We start from the raw sequence: 12,336 nt of genomic DNA on the forward strand, positions 1-12,336 counted from the left end.
ATAAACAATCCAACTAATCTTAAAGCATTTCCTATTGATTGTTTTAGAGTTTTACCTTCCTAACGCCCTGCATCACCTGGTTGTGCTGCAGGGCCGATCTGAGTTTGTATGTAAACAGGATCAACAGGTTAAAGTTATTTTTCATCTGGTTCTTTTTTCTTTTCTGTCATCTGCTTACCAGCCACTTTATCTACCTTGGTACTAAGTTGACCCTTTGCTTTAGCCTATATAAATTTGACAAGGTATTGTAAACATTCCCTAGAGATTTTGGTCCATATTGACAAGATAGCATCACAGAGTTACTGCAGATATGTGAGCTGGATCTCCCAGCCCATCATATCACAAAGGTGGTCTGGTTACTTTGGGGACCCATTAGAGCATTGTCATGCTTAAGAAACCTGTCTGAGATGGCCTAAGCTTTGTGACTTGGTCGGTTATATTATTGGGAATATTCAGCAGGATATGGGCAAACTGTGGGCATACTTAGGTTGATTGTGGCTTTTATATTTTTCATCCACAAATATTATTTTCATCCATAAAACTGCTTCTTACTGTATATTTTCTCTTTTTTAGACAATTTTCTTTGATCCTGAGACATACCGGTTGTTATAATCTCAACAGATAAGGAGTCTCGGTAATAGTCAAAACAATCCATCAAGCATTGCACACGTAAAGTCACCTAAAACCTCTTTCATCCTAAATTTGATGTGCGATTTAAACTGATCAGCTGATTCTCTGTCTGCAATTTATTAAACAGGGGAATCTGATTAGTTGATTGTCTCGGTACTAACCTTTAGTCAAAAGAGAAGGGCTCTGCCTCTGTTAGCCCCCTGCTTCTCTCGCCAACACTTGTAGTGGATTCTTCCATGTTGAATGAGAATCATTGGCAGGACCCAACCTAATTTTCTTTCTATGTTCATTTTATTTATTTTTATTTTTTAGTTATTTATTTTATTTATGTTGATAAAGTGGAGATGGAATACATTGGGTTTTCTGCACAAAGTTTATATAGCAATTTGTTAATTCATAACTCATGTTCAATGTGTTTTACTGTTCACCATAGTTATAATTTGAGCAAATCTGATTTATTCCAGGTAACAAATACAAATTTTAATGCTTCAAAATGCATAAACTAGGAAAATGATATTCTTAAAAAGGAAACCACTGCAATCATTTTTGGTACTTTAATATTTGGACAGAAGGACACCGAGCCTTCTTATTAAAGAGGTCTGTGCACTGATGTCAATATAATTAACTATATCTATTAGCAATTTCACCAAATAGCCAAGTGCAGCTGCATGGGCACACCAACATACCACTATGCAACTCAAAATGCAGTGTTTGTCACAGTTAAAGGGATTCACAGTGGTCGGTGTGAATTGATAACGGAGTCCATCAGTTTAGGACAGCTGTATTTCCAGATGTCATCATAGATTTATTATGAAAAAGATATAAATGATGGTGCTGGTTTGCAGCCCGTGTGATACGAAAAAGAGGTCAAGATTTGTTCTGGTCTACAAAGTTAGGATATATTCAGTACCCAACAAACAAACCATCGTAAACTACATGCAATATACATTAAACTGGTTTCCTCTGCCCCCTACATCATATGCTGGACAATATGTAAAAGCCTCTTGCAGTTTGAGTTATTTCTCTTAATTCTAATACACTTATGCAAAACTTTAGGTTTTCATTTTAAAGGTCATTCATCTTTGGGTTTGTTTAGATTTACACTATATATATATATATATATATATATATATACACACCTTTAATACCAGGGATGTAGTATTCCAATGTTTTCACTGTGGATTAAAAACAAACAACGGTCAGCTATTTAAGAAAAAGGGTAAGATGTTGGTCACTTTGTAGTATTAAATATGACAATTGAGTGATATTTATTGCCTCTTTACTGAAAAGCGATTCAAACAACTCAGATTGTGAAGAACATACAGCTCATATCTGTATATCCATCTCAGGGTGCCTATTGAACATTTTGTTGTACACACATTCGCAGTTGACTAGCTGCAGTATGAGAGAGTCTGAAGACATTTCACAGGAATATTTTGTAAATTATTGTCAGTCTGGTTTTTAACTGTGGTATAGAAATGTATTCAAAATGTGCTTTTTTAAAAATATAAATATATGTACTGTATATATATGTATGTATATATATATATATATATATTTGAAGCTCAGTAACCCCACACAATTAACTGTATGTTGTTGGATATTACTTAATCTCTCCTCCCATTAAACTACATTTGTGCATCTAAAACATTTCGTATACATTTGGCCCATCCATCGTATTTGTTGATTGGTTTTTCAGATTATATTAATAAAAAACAAATATATATTCCTAAAAATTGGAAATGTTTGAATAGTGAGGAATTGCAAAGCAAGGTGTGCAAAACATGTTGTTATTTTACTTTAATGTTTAAATTATTTTCCAAAACATTTTAAATGCTCTTAATCTGAGTAAAAAAGTAAAAGCCATAGGTTAGAATGTTACTTTAACAGATGCAGAGGTCAAACTCAAAGCATTATTGAATTAGGACAGATATGCAACAACTGCAGGATGGATGAAAAAATAGACTTGTGATACACAAATGGCGGAAAACCATCAGCTGGAAAATATTGCTTGGTTGAAAAGGCAAGAATAGATAGACACTAACAATGACAATAGACTACTTATGGAGGTGAGATAAAGTCATTAAAAAAATTGATGCTGCCAATTTATAGTGACACATACCACTGAAGCAGCTAGGGAATGTTTTAGATGCACTGAGGGAGCTAAGAGATCAGTTGAAACCAAAGAAATGTCGAATAGATACAGGGGGTAAGATGTACCTAATTTATGTCATGATGTTGGGGGGGGGGAATTTGAAAAAAAAAAAAAAAAAATTCTCTCTTATTGTCTATTTTTTGTTTCTTTTTTTTTTTATATATTGCCTTACAGTTAATAAAATAGTGTCAAAGTTAAAAATATGACGGCAAGTGCCATAGTTCTTTTTATGTACCAATTTAGCAAGCCTCCATTCAGCTTTTTTGTGATGCATTCAAGACAATTGTCTATTAAATGTATTTGTTTCCCTCTCTGCAGTTTTGTGCAGAGGCTTATGTGCAGAGCTTAGACATGAAATGCAATTGATGAACCAGAGGAACAGCTATTACCTTTTTTTGTCCTCTGTATTTTCTAACTGTGTGCCCTTTGGCAAAATTATGTGACAATTTGCATTTTTATTCCTGCAAAGTATGCTCTCTATAAGCACCCTTATTTTACTGGACCTTTATCATTCATATCACCAAATGGCTTGTAAGCTCCACTGCTTTGTTAGGCTGGTTGTGATTGAGATGCTGTTTCTTACCACATATAGTAAAGCACAACTTCTCAGCTGTAGATTAAAATACAATCTTTCTGCTGCAAATTGAAATTAATGATTACATTCCTAAAAGGTAAATAATTTTGGTTTTTGTTAATATAGGGTCTTGTACGCATATTCATACCACTTTACGTTTTCCACATAACTACAAATTAGAACCTTAAATGTATCTCTTGGGATTTCATGAAACAGACTTACACGTAGTAGTGTGGTCTTTATGGAAGAGTGCCAACTGAACACCATTGTTAAAAGGAAGCCATTAAAAGTCCCATTTGCAGTTTGCCACACGAGTATCAAGAGAAACCCTCTGTCCAATCTTATGAAGCTTGAGGCATTTTGCAAACAGTTTGCAAATAAAACCCTTCTTCCTCTAGATGTACAGAGAACGTAGATACATGCTCCAAAAACTTTGAAGCTATAATTACAGCAACTACAGGCTGTCTTTCAAAGTATTGGGTGTGATTACAAATGCATGCCACACTTTCCAGAGTTTTAATTTGAAACATTGTTAAAACCATTTATTATGTTCCTTCCACTTCACAATCATAAGCTACTTTGTGTGGGTCTATTACTTACAATCTTAATAAAAGTTATGAAAAACTTCTAATGTGACAAAATGTGAAAAAGTAAAAGGCCATGAATACTTTTGCAAGGCAATGCATGACAGGTCTTGGATTTGAGCTGATGGCACTAGCTGTACAATGCTTGGTCCCAATTTTATTTTAAAAATGACATCCAGATTTTTAATTAGTAATCTAGAATTTGTTTAAAGCCAGTAAGATGCTGCAACTGGAGCTTCTGAAATGGTTGCACTACACATTTCAAGAAATCTAAACATTTAAATTTCTGATTAAAAAATTAAATCTCTGATTACTTTTTGCATTGAGTGCATTGAAAAAAGCTGCTTTTAATTTACTTAGCAAAGGTTTAAATAGTTATCTGCCTCAAAGAAGACAATAAATGGCAATTCTATTGTTTGCAGCTATTTCTTTTGAATGCTGTATTTGGTGAGGTTACACAGTCAGTGTATCTCTACTAAACTCTGCATTCACATCATTACAGCTAAGGAAAACTTTTACTAAATCCTGCATGCAATACAAATGCATTTTGTTTGATCTGTCAAAGGATTGACCTTCTTTTACCTTGACTGTATTTCTCACAACCAAGACCTAGCAAGTTCCTGTATGGTTAGAGTGTCTTGCAAAAGTATTTATTCCCCCTAATCCAGGGGTGGGCAAACCTTTTGACTCGTGGGCCACAATGGGTTCTAAAATTTGATGTAGTATTTGTGTGAACTAATATACATGACATGTAAAAGCCATAACATAAAAGGTTTTGGCCTTTAAGCATTGATATGCAAAGCTTATTGTTCAAATTATTTTTCAAGTGTATTTTTTTCACAACACAGTAGAGAAACTCATGCTCAATTTCAGTGGGAACAGTGTTGTTGATCTCCCTGTTTTGCCAGTGCATCAAAGTCTGGAGTAAGTTTTGTTGTGGTGATTCTCAGGATAGATCCGAGGTGTTGGACAGTTAACTTGGATCTGTGACGTGCTTTGTTGATGTTCATGATGCTGAATCTCTTCTTACACGCGTAGATCGAGCCAAACAACACCAGCATCTTCTTTGCTGTTCTCCGGAGGTTTGGAAACGTGGCTTTGTTCAGTGAAGCATAAAAGTCGTTAAGTTTAAGCGTGCTGAACTTCTCCTTCAAGGTGGAGTCAGACTGAAGATCAATCAGTTCCAACTGCAGTTCCTGTGGTGCTGTTTCAGGATCTTGTGACAACGGACAGGACACCAGCTGAAGTGACTTTTCAGTTTTTTTAAAATCAGACAACCTACAGCAGAATTCTTTGTGTAGGTCGTTAATTGATTTGCTGTATTTCTTCACGTATCAGGAGGCCTCTTTCTGTGGGGAAATGAGCAAAAGAAGAGTTTAAAATTTGTACAAGGTCAGCTTGGATTTGAAGGCTCTCACATTTGTGCACTTGTTGTACACAAACTGATTTTCCCCCTGTAGCTTCATGTTCAACTTATTCATGTGTGAAAATATGTCCACAACAAAGGCAAAGTCAAAAAGCCAGTTCCTGTCCCTCAGCTCAGGAAGTTCATTGGATTTCTCCATTAACTCCAAAAATGTGCTAATCTCCTCTCTTAGCTCCCTTACTCATTGAAACACTTTGCCCAAACTTAACTTAACCAGCAGACACAAGAGTGCTAAAGCAAGTCCTGGTGATCAGCATCAGTTTCCTCCAGGAATGTAATAAATTGACAGTGCTGAAGTCCTCTTGCTCGTATGTTAACAAGTGTTATGACTGGATTAATGACATGATTAAGCTGCAATACGGACTTACTAATGAATGATGCAGTGAAGGAAAATAACATTCTGGTCAGGGTTTCCCCTTTCACTTTATCCTGGATTCTTTTCAGCTGCCCAAAGTTTTTTTCCAGATAAATTTGGCGATCCATCCTTGGTGATATTGACCTGCTGTCTCTACCCAGCATTCTTTGAAAAACTTGCCTTCAGAGAAAGGCTTGCTAGCCCTTTGCGAATTTGAAGGGCAGCAAAAAAAACTTGCCTCATGACTTGACTTCTGAATCGTTCCCCAAATTGCAGTGTATTTTGTCTTGAATTTTATCAATGTTGAAGTGGAAGGACAAGGATACATGGTTTTCTTTTTGCTTTTGTTCGCTTTTCACAAATAAAACTAAGCTATGTGACAGGCTTACATTTTTATTCAGCCCCCGAGTTGATACTTAGAACCACCTTTCACTGCAGTTAGAGCTGCAAGTCTTTTAGGGTGTGTCTAACATTTTTTCACATCTAGATGCTAACGTTTTTGTATATTTATCTTCTCAAAATAGGTTGAACTCAACAAGATTGGTGGGAGAGTGTCTCTGAAAAATGATTTTCAAGTCTGGCCAAAGACTGAATTTAGTCTGTTCTGGATATTGAGAAGAAATTACATTCAAACAGGCAATTGGTTATTCTGAATTTTATTTAGGATATCAGAAAAAAGAGGGAGTGAAAACATATGTTTATTAATTAGGTGACTTCTGAGGTCCATTTGTTGTTCTGGATTTAATTTGTCAGACTGAAGGAGGCTAAGCACAAATATTTAGTATTTGGATAAGGCTATTGGTTGTACTGGGGTTTTATTAGGACTTTCATATTTAAGGGGTATATACAAATATTTACCAGTTAGGTGACCTGAAAGATATCTGTTGTACTAGATTTCATTTAAGTTATCAGATTAAAGAGGGATGAATGCAAACATTAACCAATTAGGTGACTTGAAAACAGTTGGCCATACTGTGTTGTGTTTAGGGTTACTAGATTGGAGGAGGGTGAAAACAAATATTTATATCACTTCAGAAAGCTTGGCTGAAGTTCTGATTAAAGAGGGTTTATTAGAAATATTTATTATTAACCAGTAAAGGAACAGCTGAAGAAGATTGGTAGTACTGAAAAACAAATGAGAAAACAATGTATCCTTTATTTTCTTGCATTACCTTTTGAGTGTAAATATCCCAAAGAAATAAATATATTAAAGTTTTTGGTTGTAAAATGAACAAGTGTTGAAAAGTTCAATACGTTTATTTTTGAAAGCCAGGTAGTCGGTTTCAAAAAGGAACCCTTTCAAAACTGAAACCTGATAGACTCCATGGCATGAGAAGAAAATTAAATAATGTTATGGCATATACATGACAAATAATTAACATGTCAGCTGAGAGCTCAGAGTGAGGGAATGCGTGTGTGTGTGTGTGTGTGTGTCAAAGGATTATTTAACAGTATGACAACACCAGCTGACTACGGAGGGTGCAACACTGATCAAATTATTTGCAGCGTACCTTTGGAAAGATGAAAATAAAACAATAATCTTTGGGAGCATAACTGAATTCTAAGCCATCAGAGAAGTGACATGAATAGTGAAGTGTTGCTGTGCATATACCTGTCATAGCGTTTCCAAATAAGACACTAATACAGAGTACACAGTTCAGGCCTGCAACTATAATAATGAAAACCAGATTCACTGACAAAGCATGAGAGCTCCTTAGCTTGTTAATATTTACATTCAGTGCCTCCCCTCGTCCTCCATTGTCTGCAGCTCGTTGCACACAGGTAGCATTTTTTTTCTTTGCCAGCTGAAATCTTTTAGGCATAAGCTAAAGTGACTGCTTGAAATGTTTAATAAGATGACTTGTTCACACCGACCTGATGCTGTTATGGAACATCCATGCAAAAGACGTGGCAAAAGATGTGGTTTAAGTCCAGTATGTAACTAATTAAATGTGGCAACCTGACCTTTATGTCATAGATGGCTTTTATGAATACTGATTAAAAAACATCTTTTTATTGCTTTATTACAACCAAACTAATTTTAATGTTGGTAACTGTTGACTGAACTTACATTTTCGGCATTTAGTCACTTGACTTCCCGTGTCATGATAAATGTCTTGTTCCCAAGGCTGTGTGAATGTGCATGCTTGTCTGGTGTTATTTGTGGCCATTGCCCGCTGACAAGGATTCACTAACAGGAGCAGGCCAGGATGATGCCCACAGGATGGTCTGAATAACCAAAGGGAAATTACTGGAATGTAATGGAATTAAAAATTTCAATACTCAAGAGTCAGCTGTCAGGGCGACTCTCGTTAAAATGAACTGTTTGTGTGTCTGTGTGTAAAGATATGCATTATATGTAAAGTTTTACTGAAACACAGTGTTATGGAAAAATAAAACTGATACATCATACTTCATTGGGTTTCAGTGGTTATGTATCTATACATTCAGCACACACAAATAATGAGCGTGTAACACTATAACTTATTATGCAGAGTGCATTCATACCCCTTGTGTCATATAACATGGTTGTAGGGGACCCAAATGCAGAGATATCAGTGGCATGAGTATGATGGTAAAAGGATTTTTTAAAGCACTTAAAAGTTTACAAACTAACATGAGGCAGAGCAGGATGTTGAACCGGGCTTAGCATAATGGAAGAATCCAGTGAGGTACAGTGAAAAACAATAATAACCCAGAAATGATCAGAAAACCAACAGAAAAGAACCAAAACCTAAACACCAATGAATCATGAAACCTTGAAATGTTTCACATTTTATTATGTTACAAACACAAACTTTATTTTATTTGAGATTTTATTTATTAGACCAAAATAGATTAGCATATACAGCTTTCAAGTCTGATCCGTTTTGCACATTTTAGCCTGTTTTACTTTGCAAAATAGCTCAAGCTCAGTCAGGCTGGATGGAGGGCTTCTGTGGCTATATGAGCTTTCAAGTCTTGCCACAGAATCTCAATAGGGTTTAGGTCTGGACTTTGACTGGGCCATTCATACATATTAATATATTTTTATCCAAACCATTCCATTGTATCTCTGGTTGTATGCTTTATCCAGCAGAATAAAATGTTTTTATCCTGGAAAGTGAGCCTTTGTCCCATTCTGAGGTCCTTTGCAGCATCTAACAACAAAATTCCCTGTTCCCTGCCACACTTTTTGCTTGTCCCAGTGATGGACTGGACAGTGCCCTATGAGATGTTTCAGGCTTAGGATACCTTTTAATAGCCTAACTCTGCTCTGTTGTGTTCTTTGCACTTGGTCAAACAGAATGATCGATTTGTTCTCTAATGTTGTCTAACAAACTTGTAATGCTTCACAGAACATGTGTATTACACTATACACGGATGTACTCTATTTACTAATAAAGTTTTTTGATTATTTAGGTTATTGAACAGAGACCATGTACAGTAGCATTAATCAAAAGAGAAAATCTACACCCAGATTTTTGAAGGAAACTGGTTACACTGGATTTTGTTTTGAGATATTAGAGTAAAGGAGACTTAATACAAATGCATACCACAATTCTTAGACTTAAATTTGAAAAAGAAAATTGAAAACGCTGTAACATGTTTCTTTTACCTCACAATTATGGGCCTATTACTGTTAGTCAATCAAATAAAATCTGTATGAAATACATAAAAAATATGTGGTCATAATATGAAACAATTTAGAAAAGGTTCAGCAGGTATGATTATTTTTGCGAGACATCATACTTATATTGTTACTTTTATGGCTGCTCACCATAATATTCCATTTTGTAGACCAGGATCCAAATATTAACTGTTGATGAGACACTCTGAATGAGCTTGATTAAAAGCTGAAAAGCCTCCTCCAGAAAGTACATATATTAAACCTCCTTATGCCATGAGGCCCAGGTGCTTTGCTTTAGGAAGTGCACATCTGTTTGTTCACACATAAGGAATGAAGAGGGGAATGGTTTGGTTAAAGATGCTTATTTTTCTAGTAAGATTAAATCAGGAAGTGAGATGTAAAAGCATGCATGTTACACTTGGGAAAATATAAAATATTCACCCCTGAATTTAATGTTTATTCATAAACTTCTATATTTTTCTAATAATCTCTTTGTTGTAAAAACTGATTTAGAACTAGACAGAAACCATCATACTGTTTTGTTTTGGTTTTCTGTTTGGGGGGGATGAAAGAAAAATTGCTGTGACAACATAGAGAAGTATAGGTAGATTAGATTTTAAGCAGAGGGCAGGACAGTGACAAGTGGCTGGAGGCAATCCAGCACCAGGGAGGTAATGATTATGATTAAGAATGGTGGGAGTAGTTAAGAAACGTCACCCCTTGATCATGATGAATAATTGCAGGGTCCACATAATCAAAGTCGCTGCTGAGATCGCCATTTCAGTCAGCCTCTTCAAAGGCGTAAGATAGTCAAACAGTGCTTAATGTTCAGCTCTCTCTCTTTATGATTTCTGTATGTGATATAGTAATTTCTGGGAGGTATGCATGCAATAACATAAGGCTGCATGCTTCCAGGAGGTGCCCTTTCATTAAAACGTAGCCCCTAAAACCATTGGCTTCTCCACGGATTAAAGAGTCAGCTGATGTTCAAGTGATTAATGGGGAAAGTTTAGTAATTAGGTTCCATTTATTCGCTCTGCACCAAAAAAAAGCTTGCCCCTTTGACACTGTCTATTAGGAAGTTTAACAGATCAAAAAGTGTTTAATTCCCATATCTGCCTCCTTCGAGCTCCCAAAATGTAATTCCTTGTTTTTGTTTTGTATTGTTTGCTTTCAAGATCTTTATTGAGCTATTAATGTGCCAATGGAGACTTTTAATTGAGGATAATGGACGGATTAACAAAGACAATCTATGGTTTATAGTACCTTTTTAATTCAACTAAAAAATAATAAATAAAAAATAAATTTCATTTTCAGGAAGAGATTAAATATTGATAGTTGATTGAGCTACAAGTGGTTATTGTACCATTATTAAAGCTATTAAACGCTGTAAATACAGTGTAACAGATCTGTACTCACATCTTCTCAAAAATTCATTTTGGACGCAGACAGCCATGATACATACTTAAATGTGGGAGGAAAATGCACCAGTCCAGTGAGTGAGTAAACACGTGCTTTAAACCCCTGTGCCCTTTTGGTCTCATAGACCCCTTCACATTTAAGACAGGAGCCACTTGCCTGTTGTGCAGGTCTCAGCAGGGCCTTTGGAAGGCAAAGGGATCAAAGGACTAGTGGATTTATGTTCAGTAATATTACATTTATATGTAAGCTGCATGAAAATGGAGCTCTGCTTGGGTCTTTTATGAAAACCAACCTTAACAATAGTAGCTTAAATTGTGTTTCTACCTTTCTTTGTGTAGCCTTGACACATTTGCAATTAACTTGCAATACGGCTTTAATATAGAAATAGTTATAACTTAAATCATTATTGTATACATGTTAATTCCCATCTTTTTTTCCAGATTCCCTTACTTTATAGTATTTGATAGCATATTTGTAGCTTATAATTCTGTATCAGATTTTGGGGGATGCTATAAAAATATTTTCTTTGAATTAGGGGATAAAATCCAAGAATGTGGCTGAATCTGTCCACAGGATAAAAGTATTTCAGATTAACTTTTTTTAAGGTACACTTTATAGTTTTGGTCACTGGTTTAAAATTGTAAAAAGAAAAGTGGAATAATCAGACAATAACCAAAATAATTAAAATTTTAAATGTAAATCTTTATATGCATTTAAAATTTTAAATGTAAATAAAGATTTACATTTAAAATTTTAAATGCATATAAAGATTTACATAAAAATGTTAAATGTAAATCTTTTTTTGAGATGGATTTTAATGCAAGCCATAAAAACAAGTCTTTTGCAAGGATTTATAAGTGGTTGACATTTGCTGCAGATTTGATTTGAGGGGTAGTCCATTCTAAATCTTACACAAGGACAACATCTGAAAATGCACAATCCTTTCCTTTTTTTCCTTGTATTCTGGGATCACTAAGACATTATATTTTCAAATATTTCTAAAATTAGTAAAACAAAAACACTGTTTTGCAAGCAGACTAACCTATAAAATATAAAACTATGAAACATGTGAAGTAATGCTAAAACACTGATAGCAAATTCTAAAATGTATGGAGGGGCATCGTTTATATAATTTAACTTTAATAAGAAAAAAAACTTAAAATAAATTACAAAGACCAAAAAGAAAATCTTTGTCCTCGACCTTGGTATGCTGTAGCTCCACTACCAGAATACACTCCAAAGTTTTCTAAAGTTGTCAATTTTGCCCACACAGAAAAAAAGAGTACTTACCCAACAACCTTTCTTTGGATCGGGGTCGACAGATCAGGGACCTGGAGGAAGCATGCACTAGCCTCCAAGAAGCAAACGGTAAGCTATTTTCAAAAGTATCTGACCTGGAAAATAGCTGTCATTAGACAAAACTGTGCATACTTGGTCCGCCGGAGTCCACTGACAGAGACTGAATTCTTCGCTGGGCCTCTCTGCAAAACCTAGAGCAAATTACTCTTTAGCACCCAGGTTAAAGAGAGATGAGCGGCCATGTCCTGTATTACTTCAATTTCCCCAGCACCAGATAAATT

General features: G+C 35.3%; 1 protein-coding gene across 2 annotated transcripts in view; it reads left to right on the forward strand.

Annotated features, from left to right (window-relative positions):
* LOC124875921 (melatonin receptor type 1B-B-like) overlaps positions 1 to 12,336 on the forward strand; it is a 117,070-nt gene that overhangs the window by 81,903 nt on the left and 22,831 nt on the right. For both annotated transcript variants that reach the window (XM_047378343.1, XM_047378345.1), the window contains exon 2: positions 12,030 to 12,124. In XM_047378343.1, the coding sequence (XP_047234299.1) occupies positions 12,030 to 12,124 (95 nt within the window). The remainder of the gene's footprint in view (positions 1 to 12,029; positions 12,125 to 12,336) is intronic.

This window comes from Girardinichthys multiradiatus, chromosome 11, assembly GCF_021462225.1.
Source record: "Girardinichthys multiradiatus isolate DD_20200921_A chromosome 11, DD_fGirMul_XY1, whole genome shotgun sequence".
In the NCBI taxonomy this organism is placed as follows: Eukaryota; Metazoa; Chordata; class Actinopteri; order Cyprinodontiformes; family Goodeidae; genus Girardinichthys; species Girardinichthys multiradiatus.